The following is a 17,239-nucleotide window of genomic DNA, read 5'->3' as shown; positions in this document are numbered from 1 at the left end:
ACGCCCGTGCACTGAGTGCACGCACGCTTTTCTGTAGGTCTCTACACGCGCGCGCACACTTATATATCCGTGTGTGTCCATAAGCCAAACGCGAGCTCATGACGTCTTCCGCTCTCATCCGACAGCGCACGGATCAATCTGGTGCCCTCCCCGGGCGAGCCCGAGGCTCCCGACACGAGGGGCTGCTGCTGGCCACCGTCCACCGTCCACTCCTTTAATCGCTGCTTTCCGGTGGACACGGGTCCTGGGCAGCTCCGTAGGAGTTGTTCCGCAGGGTTTCCCCCAGGACTATTTCATGCTTTCGCCTCGGGCCCCCACCCCTCCGCTCCCGGGGCTTGCAGCCAGGGGGTCCCATCGTCTCCGTAACTGGGCGACGCTTCCTCAAAGGTCGGCTTGGCGTGGATCTCCCGCGGAAGGTCCCTCTCCGTCTGCTCTCCACTCCCTCCCGTCACGTGTCCCGTGCACTCGGAATGGTGGAGGACCCCCCCACTCCCCGGGAGATGGGGGATCCCCTTGGAGAGCCTCATGGCCACGGAACAAGGAGATGGCGGAGCAGGTCCCCTGTTTTCATCACCTTTCTGATCCATCTACGTGCCCGCGGCCGAGTCACCGGCTCCCCTAGGGCAGGGCGGCATAAATCAGAATAAAACCGCTGGGGCGCGAAGGGGGGACGCGAGAGTGCCGGCAGGGGAGGGGTGCGGGGCGGGGGGCCGGCGGCCGGGGTCCCTGTTCTCGGGGCCGGGGCCCTGCTCCCGGGCCGGGGCCGCCCTCCCTCGCCGGAGCACCCCGAGGAGGGCCCTGGGCGCCCGCCGCCGCCCTCGGGGCGCCCAGGCACCGGCCGTCGCTCCGCCCCTCGCCAGGCCCCGCCCACCCCGAGCCCACGCTCGGGCCCCTGACGAGGCTCGCCGGAAATTGCCGAAGCCCCTCTTTTTTCCCTCCCTCCCCCCCTTCCTTCCTCTCCTTTCCCTGGCTCTCGCTTTTCCTTTCACCCGGGTTCCCCGGGCCGAGCTCGCCCCTCCCCCTCCTTCCGTCCTTGCTCGCTGGAAACCAAGATGGAGGCTGCTGGCCGCCGCCGGCGCCCGTGATCGCGGAGCTCCCCGCCGGCCTCGCGCCAGGCCCGGCGACTGCGCCCCGGCGCTCCAGCGCGGCGGGCCGACGAGCGAGCGCGCGCCGCACTGCCCGCGCCCCGGCCGGCGCCCGCCGAGGCCGTGGCTCCGCGCCCCCGCCCCGCCCCGCGGCCGGCTCGCGGGCCCCGGGCGGCGTCCTGCCCGCGGTGCGGCTAGACGACGCGCTGCTCGGGCCGGGCCGGGGCTGCGCGTCCGCGCTCCGGGAGCCCGCGGTGGACGCTCGCGGCCGCCAGGCCCGGCGCTGAGGGCCCGGGGCCCGGGGCGGGCGCCGCCGGAGCCATGAGCGGTAGCGGCGGTGGCGCCGCCGCCCCGGCCTCGTCCTCGTCCTCCGGCCCCGCGGCGGCGGCAGCGGCGGGGGCGGCGGCGGCGGTCAGCGCGGCGGGATCGGGCTGCGGGGGCGGCGCCGGCGACGGAGCCGAGGAGGCCGCCAAGGACCTGGCCGACATCGCGGCCTTCTTCCGATCCGGTGAGTGCCGATCCCCGGGGCCGGGCTCGGACGGAGCTGTCCCGCGCGCTCCGGGGCGCCGGGTGACCGTCCCCGGCCTCCGCCGTGCCTGCGGCCACGCCGCCGCGCCCCGAGGTCCTGCCGGGCCACCCCCGACGGCCCCTGCCCCTGCCCGCCGCGGGGCCCGGCTCCGCGGTCCGGGGCGCCGGCTCTTTGTCTGTGTCGCCCAGGGCCCGGGACGCGGCGGCCGGCGCGGCGTGGGCGGAGACCGGCGCAGCGGAGCGGAGGGAGCGGCGGGCCCCGCTTAGCCGCGCCGTGACCGGCCGTGCCCCGCTGGGGGCAGGCGGCGTGGGCTGCGCCGGAGCGGCGGGCCGGGCGGCGGCTGGAGCCATTGTCTCCCGGGGCGGCCGGGGTGGGGGACGACGTCCGTCCGCGATCGGGGTGACTGTGGGCGCGGGGGCGGGGAGGGCGGCGCGGGGCGGGCCGGGCGCTGCCCTGGGCGCGGTGGGGTGCAGGTGGCGGCCGCGCCCACGGGGCTCGGTGTCCGCGCCCCGGAGCGGGCGGCGGGGGGGGGGTAGCGTGGAGCCTGGCCACGGGGCGGGGCGCCGGTGTGTGCGCGCGTGTGAGCGTGCGTGCGTGTGTGTGTGCGCGCGTGACACGTCCGTCCCGGGGACCCCGGCCCCGATCCCGCGCCGTCGCGCACGCAGGCGGGCCCGCCGAGCAGCTGCAGTCCGCAGCGAGGGCGCCCACTCCGGGCGGGCGCGTGGACGGGCCCCGGCGCGTGCGGGGCTGCTGCTGGCTGCCCCCGGGGAGCACCGCGCGCGGTCCGGGCCGCGGCCTGCCGGCGGGCGCTCGGGGGCGTTGGGAGGGCGGCTGAGGTCTTCGGCGTGGCCTCAGGCCGGGTCACCGAGCGGCTGCAGCCGGCAGCGTTGGGCGGAGGCAGAAGTTAGCGGCGCCGGGAGATCACTGGTTTAGTACTATTGTCTTCTGGGTCTGGGTCTCTGTCAGGCAGGGCTATTTTTGATTCGTTTTAACCGATTGGTTATGGCTGGCAGTGCACACTGCCTGAGGTGTCAGCCTTGAGTTGCGTATACTCCCCAGTGCTCCATCTCCCGTGAGGTCCATGCAAAAGCTGAGGTTTAGAAAAACATCAGTTCCTTTCGATGAAAGCTTCCTTTCTTTCTTTTCTTCTCTCCCTTCTCCTTCCTTTCTCCTCTCCTCTCCTCTCCTCTCCTCTCCTCTCCTCTCCTCTCCTCTCCTCTCCTCTCCTCTCCTCTCCTCTCCTCTCCTCTCCTCTCCTCTCCTCTCCTCTCCTCTCCTCTCCTTTCTCTCCTTTCTCTCCTTTCTCTTCACTCTCTTCTCTTCCTGTTGCTGGGCACAGCAGCTCTGTCTTAGCTCTTAGTAGCAGAACTGGGACGTCCACCCTTCATGCCCTGAAGCAAAAGTCTAGCCTGTCTTTCTTTTTCTATTACCTGTCGCAGAATAATAGTGCCTGCGGAATGAGTCTCTTGTGCCCCACAGACGGGGTGTTTGGGGCCCGTGAGAGCAGACTTTCTTCGTCTTTCTCATGCATAGTCACCAGACTTCATTCACCTCTGGCAGGGCTGGCTCTCCCTTCTTGACCGGCTTCTGTTTCTGCTCAGTTTGCTTGAGAAGCAAGTGATGTGGTTCATTGCTTTGCTCCTGTGCTCCTCCCACCCCCCAGTGGCTTCACAAACTTCTTCTAAGGCTGGTTAACCTATCATTAGCCTTCGTCAGCAGCTAGGACAGGTTTCCGGTCTTCCCATCCCAGGGGTTGTCTGAAGTGTCTTTTTTAGAATTCGTTTTTCTGCTTTAGGAAGCTCTGAATCCCTGTCCTATATCTTGGCTGTAGCATCTAGGCCAGTGATGTCCTGCACGGGGTGGAGAGGGGCAGGTAGGCTAAATGGGTGGGCATGGAGTTTTTACAGAGTCGGGATAGGCCAAGGTGGGGACCTCATCCAGCAGACTAGGCTAGACAGAGGGCTTCTTGGGCAGTTTTGATTGAATGAGGATGCTGAGGCCAATGAAGTCGCCAAATCTGTGGGACTATATTTCTTTCTTAAGGTGCAAAAACAGGGAAAATAAGTTCTCAGTGACCTGACAGGGCAGGTGAGGTGTGAACCTTTTCTCCAGGGTGTCTTTGAGCATGGTCCAACATGATCTGGGTAGAGCATTTCCACTGATGGCCTTCACTTTCCCAGCCCGCAGCTGTGCTGGCCTGGGCCTCTTTCTGGTCCCCCTTTGCGTCTGCATTAAGGTGTATTTTGTAGATATAACTTTTGGTGCCCATGGTATGTGAGAGAAGTCTCGTAGAGCTTGTAGGCAGAGCAGCTGGTAGGTAGAACTAACTACTGGGTGGTTCATCAGTACAGGCAGGGACAGGACTCCTGCTGCCACAGAGGGGTATGGGGGGTGGCCTTGGAGGTTGGTGCCCTCTCCCTGGGAACTTTGTGTCTCCTTCAGAACTCCCAGTGCCCACCCATTATTTCCCATTTTTCTTTGGATTTTAGACCAGTGGTTGCCTTCCCCTTTGCTTTGGGTTACCCAGCATCCACCTTACTCAGGGTCTCATCTATGGTGCGATTCTTTCATTCTCCACGCAGGACGTTCATACAAACATTCTCTTCGTTTGCCAGTGCGCAGTGCCCATTCAGAGCTGGCTTGCGGAGGCAGGCCAGTGAGTGCTGGAGCGGGTTGGGTTGGCAGGTGTGTGGCCGTGTAGAAAAGGGCAGTGCAGAGATTATTTTGGAAGTGTCAGTAAATCTGAGCTTCTCTTTCCTCTTTGTACATAGTGGAATACAGAAAAAGCAAGTTCAAAGACAAAAGAAAACAGAAAAAGGTATCACAGAGATGAGCCTGCCTTGTTCTTTCATATTTCTCAAGCGAGGAATGTTCCTCCAGGGAGGTTATGTGACATGCCTCCCCCTCCCCTGCCCAGCGGAACTTGCTAGGGGTGGGGTCAGTGTTGGGAAGCTGGCCCTGGGCTTGGATGCTCTTCCCGGATGCCTGTCATGGCCAGGACGTTGCTTACATTAGCTCTCATCCCCACTGGGACCAATCACTTTTATTGCCAATCTATTTTGGGGCCCTGTTCTTGTAGCAGTAAATCATTCTTTCAGAGCTCCATATTTAACCTTGCTAGCGTGTGTGTGTGTGTGTGTGTGTGTGTGTGTGTGTGTGTAGGGGTGCTTACATAAATGCATTATTTTTAACCTTCCTGGCATGCTTTGGTTGCCGTTAAATGAATGTGTGGAGAACAAAGGTTTGTGATCATTCTGAAGCCACCCTTCAGGGTTTCTTTGAGATGAAGACTTATTTTGGACCCTCTCCTTCTAAGGAGTGCGCCAAGAGAACTGACTGACTTTGTGATGGTGCAGCGCGCCTGCCTATCTCTACTTTGAGGTGACTGTTTCTTCATGAAAGGAGTGTTGGGGACACTTGTCTTCATGTTTATGCTCTAGCCGCCACTGAGGAGGCAGGCCTCCAAACTTGCTGCCCCTTCTGCTGTGTTTTGAAGCCTGGCAACTCTGGTCCCCACGAGCATGAGAATAGTTGCTGCTTTATGAGGTAGGTTCTTGGTACCTGCAATATTTTGAAAAGAAGAGCTAAAAAAAAAGTTACGTGCCAGTGAATGTCGGTTTCCCTATTTAGGTGGTATAGTCAAGCCTAGTTTTAGAGAAAAGTAAGGAGTACCTAAAAATAATCCTATAAGCAACTCTCAAGAAATTAAGGAAGACCAGTAAAATAATCATTGAAAGAACTTTTTCATTGAGACCTGTAAACTGCCTTGTTGATGGGGGATATTGTATTTTCTTCCCTGTTGCAATTTAACCATCAGAGTCAAGTGAGATTTAAGTGAAGCCAATATAACCATTTAGGTGACTACTCAAGACTTAAACACAGTGGTCATGTTCAAAGTGAAGGATGTGATAAATACGTTTTTTAAAAGTATGTTAGAATACTTAATTAAGGTAGTCCTTGGACTTTTTAGGTGTTGATAAATTTGGGCTTTGTTCCTAACAGAGAGTTATATTTGAAGCTGTCACAATCTAAGATATGTACATATGCTGTTTATTGTATCTAGTTTATTCCTGAACTGAGAACATAGAATCTCATCTCACCCGTGGCAGAATCCCAGGGCGAAGTCAGATGTTCAGTCGGTAGCCACACTTCGGCTCGCGGGACGGCACGTGCGCGGACGGGAGGGCCGCGCCGCGCGCGCTCGCAGCCCTGGCCAGCGCCTCCGCCTCCTCAGGTCTGTGTGGCGTGTCCTTTAGCCCTGCTTGTGCTGTATTGAGCAGCAGTGCCGCAGGCAGGAGTCAGCAGCTCCCGCGTGGTGACGTGGTGGGCAGAGCAGATTCGAGCGGGAGCCCGCGGGGTTCTGGCGGAAGGCGCACGCCGAAGGAGGCCCTCTCCTCGCCCTCAGCCTGCGCTGGCGGCGACCGAGTGACTTCTTCCTGAACGGGTGTTACTCCCGCTGATGCCCCTCAGTGTGAGCAGGGCTCTGTGGACTTCATGATGCAGCCAGAGATCGCTCTTGCCTTTCCACATTCCACCGCGGAGCTGCTCCGCCGGGTCACAGCCTAGGACTGAGCGTGAGTGGGGAACTGCTCGAGTCTCCACCTGGCCGCTTCAGGCTTAGTCTTCAGCCAGATCCATTCTGGGAATCCCCTTCCCTGGGTCTGAGCTGAGGGAAGAGCAGCCCAAGAGGGTGGGGAGCAGTCCTGGAGTGCTCTGCCTTCCCAGAGCCAAGTGCAGTGCCCAGGGCCTGCCCAACTCCATATTCCTTTCAGCTCCTGCCAGTTTCTGAAGACCAGCATCTCCACTTGACTCTCCCATGGTTATAGAGCCTCAACGAAGTCATTCTCATTTTCAGGAAATGGCTAGCAAGTATGTAAGCACTCATTTTTAATTTCTTACTCACTAGTGGATACATTTAATTCTCTTCCATAGTTGTATGTTATCTTAATTTCTTCTTTTAGTTCCCTTTCTATGTAAGGAAGCCCCTTGAAACCCAGGTTCGTAACCACCTGCCTGCTGGGACACGCTGCCTGTCACAGGAAAGCCTGCTTGCCAGTGCTGGGGTGGGGAGGGCGGCATCATGCCTGCCCCTCCGGGACTGGGTGGCCACTGGAGTGTTAGGCAGGTCAGATGTGCTGTGGAGATGGAAGCCTTTCTGTGATAAAGACTTGGGTTTTAGGTTATTGGCTGTTTTAATTAGCCACATGTCTACTCTTCTGTGGGAGCGGCGAGGGGGGGGCTTGTGGCAGATTCCCCTGTAGACTAGCAGGTGTCCTGCATGGAGTGTCGCTGGGCACATGTCAGCGTGTGAACACGTCAGCAGTGCACTGACGTGGAGGGTCACGAGCTTAGGTGTAGGTGCTGCAGCCCAGTGGCATGTAGTGCAGCCTGCTGTGGGCAGGGAGGAAGTTGGCACCGTGCCTGTTCATGAGGGTTTAACTGGTTCTGGATTTGTCCTGGCAGTGTGTGCTGCCCCTTCCCTCACTGCCCTGCTGCCGGGAAGGCTGGAGGCCCGCTGTTACGTGTTCCTTAGTGGTGACTAGACGAGCAGGGGCATGCGCCTGAGTGCTGAGTGAGGGCACGCAGCCCCCAGCCCAAACGAGTCCCTTCACCGGGCAGCCCCGGCTCAAGGAGGCTGTAGTAGCAGCAGAGCGGGCGAGGCTGTTAGGCGGTGGCTCTGCTGTGCCCTGGTTGTGCTGGGGGCGGCGCGGGGGTCCCTGTGCTCACAGAGCTGGGCACTGGACAAGAAGGGGAGAAGGCAGCTTAGCTGTGTGCTAATTTAAAAGGCTGCCGAATTATACATGCATGATTAATAAAGGGCGTAATCAAATAAGCTAGCAGGGATAATCCAAAAGCAAAATAGACAATTCAGAGGACACAAGCTAACATTTACTCTCACTAGTAATCAAAAGAAGTGCAAATACAACAGTGAGATAGAGACCAACAGAAATCAAGGCATATCAGTTATTTTTCTCAGTAAATGAACACATTATAGTTTTTGTGTTTTTTTTGAGGTAGGGTCTCACTCTAGCCCAGGCTGACCTGGAATTCACTATGTAATCTCAGGGTGTCCTTGAACTCATGGCGATCCTCCTACCTCTGCCTCCCGAGTGCTGGGATTAAAGGCATGTGCCACCATGCCTGGCAGATTTGAGTTATTTTGAAAAGATTTTCTGTTGATTTAGAAGATAATAATAGTTGCTCATTCTGCCCTGACGTAGATCTCAGCATTGCCTAATTGCTGGGGAAACTTTAAACATGAGAATGGAAGTAAGTGTCCTTGCGGGCCTCCACAGGAAGCCTGGCTTGTGAGTCAGGTCTGCTGTCTGCAAGCGCAGGGACCCGCCTTTGGATGAGGATGGTCGTCATTTCTGTGGCCTCAGCTTTCCCCACTCGCTGGTTTTCCTGATCTCCAGATCAGGAGCGGACAGTAGCACATGTGGAGTGGCCTGTAGCCCTCAGAACTCCAGATGCTCTGGGTTCATGTCCTCATGAGGTCACTTGCCATTTCCTGGGGCTTAGTGTCTGTAATTGATTTTGCAACTACTTATTTCTCAGTACTGATGATGAGTGAGTGGATTTACTGAGTGTTGGTGTCTCCCCTAAGGAAGGCTTATTACCTTAATATGAAAAGCTTCCTTGAATTTGGAATAAACATGGTTCACATGCAAAAGGATACTTCTGTAATATTTTTAGATAGAGTTTATTGCTATTTTTTTTCTTGGTGTGTGTGTACCTTGGAAAAGTCAGGAGATGTCAATTTTGGAATTCAGTGGAATAGGTAATTACAGTGAACAGGGAATGAATATATCAAAGATTGATTTTTTTTTTTTTTTTTTGAGGTAGGGTTTCACTCTGGCCCAGGCTGACCTGGAGTTCACACATGGAGTCAGAGGAGCCTCAAATTCATGGTCATCCTTCTACCTCTGCTTCCTGAGTGCTGGGATTAAAGGTGTGCACCACCACACCCGATTTAAGACTATTCAACTTGAAAATAACTTATGTTTCACAGTGTGTAGAAGTGACATATACATGACGTGAATGCTTTAAGGCAATCTATTTTAAAGTATTTATTTATTAGAGACAGGGAGAGAGAAGAGAGAGAGAGTGTGTGTATGTGTGTGTGTGTGTGTGTGTGTGTATGAGAGAGAGAGAGAGAGAGAAAGTATGTGAGAGAATGGGTGTGGCAGGACCTCTAGCCACTGCAAATGAACTCCAGACACATGTGCCATCTTGTGCATCTGTCTTATGTGGGACCTGAATAGTTGAACCTGTGTCCTTAGGCTTCACAGGCAGGTGCCTCAGCCACTAAGCCATCTCTCTAGCTCAAGGCAATTTATTTTTTATTTTTTATTTTATTTTTTTAAATTTTTATTAACATTTTCCATGATTATAAAATATATCCCATGGTAATTCCCTCCCTCCCCACCCCCACACTTTCCCGTTTGAAATTCCATTCTCCATCATATTACCTCCCCATTACAATCATTGTAATTACATATATACAATATCAACCTATTAAGTATCCTCCTCCCTTCCTTTCTCCACCCTTTATGTCTCCTTTTCAACTTACTGGCCTCTGCTACTAAGTATTTTCATTCTCACGCAGAAGCCCAGTCATCTGTAGCTAGGATCCACATATGAGAGAGAACATGTGGCACTTGGCTTTCTGGGCCTGGGTTACCTCACTTAGTATAATACTTTCCAGGTCCATCCATTTTTCTGCAAATTTCATAACTTCATTTTTCTTTACCGCTGAGTAGAACTCCATTGTATAAATGTACCACATCTTCATTATCCACTCATCTGTTGAGGGACATCTAGGCTGGTTCCATTTCCCAGCTATTATAAATTGAGCAGCAATAAACATGGTTGAGCATGTACTTCTAAGGAAATGAGATGAGTCCTTTGGATATATGCCTAGGAGCGCTATAGCTGGGTCATATGGTAGATCAATCTCTAGCTGCTTTAGGAACCTCCACACTGTTTTCCACAATGGCTGGACCAGATTGCATTCCCACCAGCAGTGCAGAAGGGTTCCTTTTTTTCCACATCCCCGCCAACATTTATGATCATTTGTTTTCATGATGGTGGCCAATCTGACAGGAGTGAGATGGAATCTCAATGTAGTTTTAATCTGCATTTCCCTGATGACTAGTGACGTAGAACATTTTTTAAGATGCTTATATGCCATTCGTATTTCTTCCTTTGAGAACTCTCTATTTAGCTCCATAGCCCATTTTTTGATTGGCTTGTTTGATTCCTTATTATTTAACTTTTTGAGTTCTTTGTATATCCTAGATATTAATCCTCTATCAGATATATAGCTGGCGAAGATTTTTTCCCATTCTGTAGGTTGCCTCTTTGCTTTTTTCACTGTGTCCTTTGCGGTGCAAAATCTTTGTAATTTCATTAGGTCCCAGTGGTTAATCTGTGGTTTTATTGCCTGAGCAATTGGGGTTGTATTCAGAAAGTCTTTGCCAAGACCAATATGTTGAAGGGTTTCCCCTACTTTTTCCTCTAGCAGTTTCAAAGTTTTCGGTCTGATGTTAAGGTCTTTAATCCATTTGGACTTAATTCTTGTGCATGGCGAGAGAGAAGAATCTATTTGCATCCTTCTGCAGATATTTATCCAGTTTTCAAAACACCATTTGCTGAAGAGGCTGTCTCTTCTCCAATGAGTATTTTTGGCATTTTTATCGAATATCGGGTGGCTATAGCTACTTGGGCTTACATCTGGGTCCTCTATTCTGTTCCACTGATCTACATGTCTGTTTTTGTGCCAGTACCATGCTGTTTTTGTTACTATGGCTCTGTAGTATAGGGTAAAATCAGGTATGGTGATACCACCAGCCTCTTTTTTGTTGCTCAGTATTATTTTAGATATTCGAGGTTTTTTGTGATTCCAAATGAATTTTTGGATTGTTTTTTCTATTTCCATGAAGAAAGCCTTTGGAATTTTGATAGGGATTGCATTAAATGTGTAGATTGCTTTAGGTAAGATTGCCATTTTCATGATATTGATTCTTCCAATCCAGGAACAAGGGATGTTTCTCCACTTTCTAGTGTCTTCTGCAATTTCTCGCTTGAGTGTTTTAAAGTTCTCATTGTATAGATTCTTTACTTCCTTGGTTAGGTTTATTCCAAGGTATTTTATTTTTTTTGATGCAATTGTGAATGGGAGTGATTCTCTGATTTCATCCTCTGTGTGTTTGTTGTTAGCATATATGAAGGCTACTGATTTCTGTGTATTTATTTTGTATCCTGCTACATTGCTGTAGGTTTTGATCAGCTCTAACAGCTTGCTAGTAGACTCTTTAGGGTCCTTTATGTATAGAATCATGTCATCTGCAAATAATGATAACTTGATTTCTTCCTTTCCAATTTGTATCCCTTTTGTGTGTGTCTCTTGCCTTATTGCTATGGCCAAGACTTCCAAAACTATATTAAATAGAAGTGGGGACAGTGGACACCCTTGTCTTGTTCCTGATTTTAGTGGAAAAGCTTCCAGTTTTTCCCCATTTAGTAATATGTTGGCTGTAGGCTTGTCATAAATAGCCTTTATTATATTGAGATATGTTCCTTCTATTCCCAGTCTCTGTAGGACTTTTATCATGAAGGGATGTTGGATTTTGTCAAATGCTTTCTCTGCATCTAATGAGATGATCATGTGATTTTTGTCCTTCAATCCGTTTATGTAATGTATTACATTTATAGATTTGCGTATGTTGAACCATCCCTGCATCTCTGGGATAAAGCCTACTTGGTCAGGGTGAATGATCTTTTTGATATACTCTTGTATTCTGTTTGCCAATATTTTGTTGAGAATTTTTGCATTTATGTTCATGAGGGAGATTGGTCTGTAATTTTCTTTTTTTGTTCTATCTTTGCCTGGTTTTGGTATCAGGGTGATGCTGGCCTCATAGAAGGAGTTTGGTAGAATTCCTTCTTTTTCTATTTCCTGGAAAAGCTTAAGAAGCAATGGTGTTAGCTCTTCCTTAAAAGTCTGGTAAAATTCAGCAGTGAATCCATCCGGGCCTGGGCTTTTTTTAGTTGGGAGATTATTGATAACTGCTCGGATCTCCATGTTTGTTATAGGTCTATTTAAGTGATTAATCTCATTTTGATTTAATTTAGGTAGGTCATATAGATCAAGGAAATCATCCATTTCTTTCAGATTTTCATACTTTGTGGAGTATATGCTTTTATAGTATGTCCCTATAATTTTTTGAATTTCTCTGGAATCTGTTGTGATGTTACCTTGTTCATCTCTGATTTTATTAATTTGTGTCTCTTCTCTCTTTCTTTTGGTCAGATTTGCTAAGGGTTTATCAATCTTGTTTATCCTTTCAAAGAACCAACTCTTTGTTTCTTTAATTCTTTGTATTGTTCTTTTTGTTTCTATTTCATTAATTTCTGCCCTAATCTTTATTATTTCTTCCCGTCTACTAATTTTTGGTTTGCCTTGTTCTTCTTTTTCCAAGGCTTTAAGGCGAAGCATTAGGTCGTTTACTTGCGACCTTTCTAATTTCTTAACATAGGCACTTAAGGCTATAAATTTACCTCTTAGAACTGCCTTCATTGTGTCCCAGAGATTTTGGTATGTTGTGTTCTCATTATCATTTGACTCTATAAATTTTTTGATTTCCTTTTTGATTTCTTCATTGACCCACTCATCATTTAGTAGTGTATTGTTTAGTTTCCATGATTTTGTGTATGCTCTATAGCCTTTCTTGCTACTGATTTGTAGTTTAATTCCATTGTGGTCAGATAGAATGCAAGGAATTATTTCAATTTTCCTGAATTTGTTAAGATTTGCTTTGTGTCCTAATATATGGTCTATTTTAGAGAATGTTCCATGTGCTGCTGAAAAGAATGTATATTCTGCAGCCTTTGGATGAAATGTCCTGTATATATCTGTTAGGTCCATTCCTTCTATGACCTCATTTAGTCCAGATGCCTCTCTGTTTATTCTTTCCCTGGATGACCTGTCAATTGATGAGAGTGGGGTGTTAAAGTCACCCACCACCACTGTGTTTGGTGTTATCTGTGACCTTAGTTCTAATAGTGTTTGTTTGACGAATTTGGGAGCCCCCATGTTAGGTGCATATATGTTTAGGATTGTAATGTCCTCCTGTTGGAGTGTGCCCTTAATCAATATAAAGTGACCTTCCTTATCTTTCTTGACTAACGTCGGACTAAAGTCCACCCTGTCTGATATTAGGAGAGCAACCCCTGCTTGTTTTCTAGGCCCATTTGCTTGAAACACTGTCTTCCAACCTTTCACCCTAAGATAATGTCTATCCTTTGTAGAAAGGTGAGTTTCTTGGAGACAACAAATTGTAGGATCCTGCTTTTTAACCCAGTCTGCAAATCTGTGTCTTTTCGTTGGGGCATTGAGACCGTTGATATTAAGAGATATTGAAAGGTGTGTATTTATGTTTGCCATTTTTGTGTGTGTGTGTGTGTGTGTGTGTGTGTGTGTTACTGGTTCTACCTGTGCTCTCTTCTGTTAACTGGTATTGGAGTATAGCTTGTTTTTTCTAGGTTCCTTATATGTGTGCTTTTCCTTTTGTTCAGCATGGAGGATTCTATCAAGTATTTTCTGTAGAGCTGGTTTTGTCTTCAAATACTCCTTTAACCTGCTTTTGTCATGGAATGTCTTTATTTCTCCATCTATTTGAATGGATAACTTTGCAGGATAAAGTAACCTTGGTTGACAGTTGTTATCTTTCAGAACTTGGAATATATCACTCCAAGCCCTTGTGGCTTTAAAAGTTTGTGTTGAATAATCTGCTGTAATCCTGATGGGCTTGCTTTTGTAGGTAACTTGATTTTTCTCTCTAACTGCTTTCAATATTTTTTCTTTGGTTTGTGTGTTTGGAAGTTTGATTATAATGTGGCGAGGAGAGGTTCTTTGTGGGTTTTGTCTGGCTGGGGTTCTAAAGGCTTCCTGTATCTGTATTGGCACCTCTTTCCCAATTTGGGGGAAATTTTCCTCTATGATTTTGTTGAAGATGCCTACTATGCCTCTGGAGTGGAGTTCTTCTCCTTCTACTATCCCCTGAATTCTTATATTGGATCTTTTCATAGTGTCCTGAATATCTTGAAATTCCCACTCATACTTTTCTATAAGTTTGTCTTTCTCTTTGTTGGACTGCATTAGGTCTGCCACCTGGTCTTCTAGCTTAGATATTCTGTCCTCTCCCTCATCCATCCTACTGGTGAGATTTTCTACAGAGTTTTTTATTTCATTAACTGTGTTCTTCATTGCTAGTAATTCTGACTGGTTTTTCTTTATTATTTCTATTTCCCTATTTATGTCTTGTATTGCCTTCTTTATTTCATTAAATTGGTGTCCTGCCTCTTCTTTGATTCCTTTGATTTCCTCTTTGATTTCTTCTTTGATTGTTTTCATGTGTTCTTTGACCTCTTTGAACATATTTATAATTATTCTTTTGAACTCTTTCTCAGGCATTTCCTCTAACTCTTTCTCACTGGAGGACATTTCTGATGCATTAATACTTTTAGGTGGATTTATATCATCTTGCTTTTTAGTGTTTCTTGTGTTATAATGTATATATTTTTGCATCTTGGATTAAGTTAATGCTTGGATTTTCTAGCTAGCTGTGTATTCTTAGCTGTATCAATTGATTTGATGTAATATATTTTCAGGGTAGGACCTTAAGGTGTTAGGTGTGGCTCTTAAGACTCTCAGAGTATCTACAAAGATGTTCTTAGGGGTTGAGTTTCCCTGCTATAGGAGTATTCAAGCAGGCTGAGTGGAATAAAATACAGGTAGATTCTAAAATTTAACTAAACACTGTACACATTCAATCAAAAACAGCTCCGAGTATGTATGCAAGAGTAGTTATTATAATGACCAGATCTTCTATCAACAAAGAGGTTTAGATTTCTGGTCTGTTGAGGGATCCAAGTCAGCTTGTGACCAAGTGAGACCCTTCCCTGGTGTAATCCCAGTTACCTTGGGTGATTTTGGTCTCAGTCAAGTTGCTGCCTGGGTCGTCAGGCTGCTGTTCTGATTTCTGGAGCTGGGCACTTGCTTTTCCTACGTGGCAAACCAAGCCGCTGCTGCTGCCGTAGCTGCCACCACCGGAGCCACCACCGCTGCTGAAGCTGCCGCTGCCGTGTCCACCGCCGCTGCTCCCCCCGAAGCCGCTGCTGCGGGATCTGCAGCCGCTGCCGCTCCTGGGTCCGCTGCTGCTGGGGCCGCTGGTACCGGTGCTGGAGTCGCTGAAGTTGCTGCCGAACTCTGCTCCTGCTTGGGTCCTGCTGTCAGCCCAAGTTGGCGTGGCCGGGTCCCGGGCCGCTGCTGTGTTCGCTGGAGCTGGGCTCAGGCGGTGGGGGAGGGTGGGAGCCGCGGCTGCTCTGGTTGTCTCGCTGCTCCACGTGTTCTTCTACCTCGCGGTCTGCTCCTCCGCTGCTCGCTGCCGCTCTCCCCTCACGTTTCCCGAGTTGCGGAGAGCGCGGTTTGAGGGGAAAATCCCGCACCTGGCTTGTCCTGCGGCTCGAGCCGAGAGTCCGGCGGCTTTCTGCCGCGCCGCAGCTGCGGCGGTTGGCCGAGCTGCCCAGGAGCCGCTGTTCCCGCCTGTGCAGGCTCTGGATGCTCTATAACTCTTCTACTTCTCCGCTGCCGCCTCAATTTCCTATACACCTCACTTTTTAGTAAAAGTGTGTATTTTGCTGAGTTTTTTTGGTCTTTTTCCCCCCTAGGCTGCTTTGGCGTGGTACCTACGCCGCCATCTTAACCGGAAGTCTCAAGGCAATTTATTTTAATTGCAACTTGAACTTTACACATTGGAAATGTCTTTCACTTGGTGGTTACAAGGGTGCATGTGTGCTGTTGGTTTCTAGTTTTTCATTTGCCCACTCTCGCCTCACGTTGGACTCACTCACGTTTAGGGTTTTAGTGGCTGTGTTCTGTCTTGATGGTTGCTTCTGTTGGCCACCTCCTGGTCCTGGGAGAGGGCAGGGCACTCTTGGGTAACTTCGAACCTGAAAGCCTGTGTTTTCTACTTGCACTTAGGGTTTTAGCTTCCTTGTTGCACATGACAGATGTGTAGGGTCTGAAGCAATAAGACAAGTTCTGTTTATTTCTAGGTAGCTTCAGTAGAACTTCTAAGTGATAAGGGCCTAATCACGTGCTTGGCTGTTACTTGGGAGCTCCCACTTGGAATAATGCTTTGACCTGGATGATTTTATAAATTTAACTGGAAATCACACAGTCTTTAAAGCTTAAATTGCCCAATATTTTGAATTGCTTAAAGAAATCGCTCATTAATCTGATACTGATCAGACTGATTGCAGGTACCTTTGAAACCATTTAAATGCACAATCACGACAATCTTTACTGTGTACACCCCCACCTTTGCTACTGTAGTGACAGTGTGCATGCAGGGGAGCATTGCTAGCTTAGATAAACAGTGCGCAGGGCAGGAATTTTCTTGTACTTGCTCTAACATATTGTGTGTTCAGAGAGCCTGGAGAACTGTTGTGAGATTGATGGCTTCCAGGACCTGATTTTCTTGGCTGTACCAGGTCAGGGCACCCCCAAAAGTTGCCTCCATGGGAGCCGCTCCTTGTGGAAGATGCTGTGCTCGCATGTCTTTCTGTAGGCTTTGCGTTTGTCTGTTCCGGGAGGGTGCTTGTTAGGCTCGTCTTTGCTGGTTGCTGAGCTTGCAGATGGGTTTAGCTGTTGTGGGAGAAGGGTCCTGTGCCCCAAATCAAAGTTGAAGCAAGTGTGGGGTGGAGGTAGACTCTGGGTTTTCTCTGGTCACCCGCAGTGTGGATCTGGGGCACTTGTGTTGGCAACCTAGCTGTCTGGCAGTGCTGAAGTGGGCTGTGTGCTCTCTGTGCTCCGCCGTCGCAAGCCTGTGGCCTTGGCAGTGGGTGCCAGGGGGCAGAGTGAAAGGCCAGGACCAATAGGCAGAGGTGAGGCAGCAGCGTTTGGAATCAACTTCATAAGGGAGAAAAACCAGTGCATCTAGAAAGCAGTAAACTGGGCTGGAGAGATGGCTTAACTGAGAAGCCTAAGGACCCAGGTTCGATTCTCCAGAACCCACTTAAGCCAGTTGCACATGGTGGTGCATGTGCCTGGAGTTCCTTTGCAGTAGATAGAGGCTCTGGCAGACCTATTTATTCTCTTTTTCTTTCAAAAAAAATAAATAAAAAATTATATATATGTGTACACACACACACACACACACACACACACACACACACACACACATATGAAAAACAGTAACCCGCTAGCATTGTCCTAAGATGCTATTTAAAATATTGTGTTTATCGCTTCTCAGCCTTTTGGCTAAGATCATGTGTAAAATATTGTGTTTATTTCTCTTGCTCCAAGAGCCACCAAGCCTGTCTGCCAAGAAAATCTAGTAGTCCTCCTGTACTTTTTCTACTGCTGACACTGCTGGGTACCACTGAAGTGTCAGCATTTGCCAGGTAACTGGGCAGGGTACTCCTTTGGACTCAGCTCCCCTTCAGCGGGCGAGCGCTGTTTCTTATTTACAGGCTGCTTGTGCGCTCTGAGGAAAGGACGCTCAACTCTAACAGAGCAAGAGAGTAAAAATGACTTCACTCTGAACAGCATCCCAGT

The 17,239-nt window shown here is 49.5% G+C and overlaps 1 protein-coding gene across 1 annotated transcript in view; it reads left to right on the top strand.

Annotated features, from left to right (window-relative positions):
- The first annotated feature begins 1,406 nt into the window (after positions 1-1,406).
- Trio (trio Rho guanine nucleotide exchange factor) overlaps positions 1,407-17,239 on the top strand; it is a 353,577-nt gene continuing 337,744 nt past the window's right edge. Inside the window, exon 1 of the mRNA XM_045132004.1 lies at positions 1,407-1,593. Coding sequence (XP_044987939.1) covers positions 1,407-1,593 — 187 coding nt within the window. The remainder of the gene's footprint in view (positions 1,594-17,239) is intronic.

The sequence above is a fragment of the Jaculus jaculus genome, chromosome 13 (genome assembly GCF_020740685.1).
Source record: "Jaculus jaculus isolate mJacJac1 chromosome 13, mJacJac1.mat.Y.cur, whole genome shotgun sequence".
Lineage (NCBI taxonomy): Eukaryota > Metazoa > Chordata > Mammalia > Rodentia > Dipodidae > Jaculus > Jaculus jaculus.
This window is presented reverse-complemented; position numbering and strand designations above follow the sequence as displayed.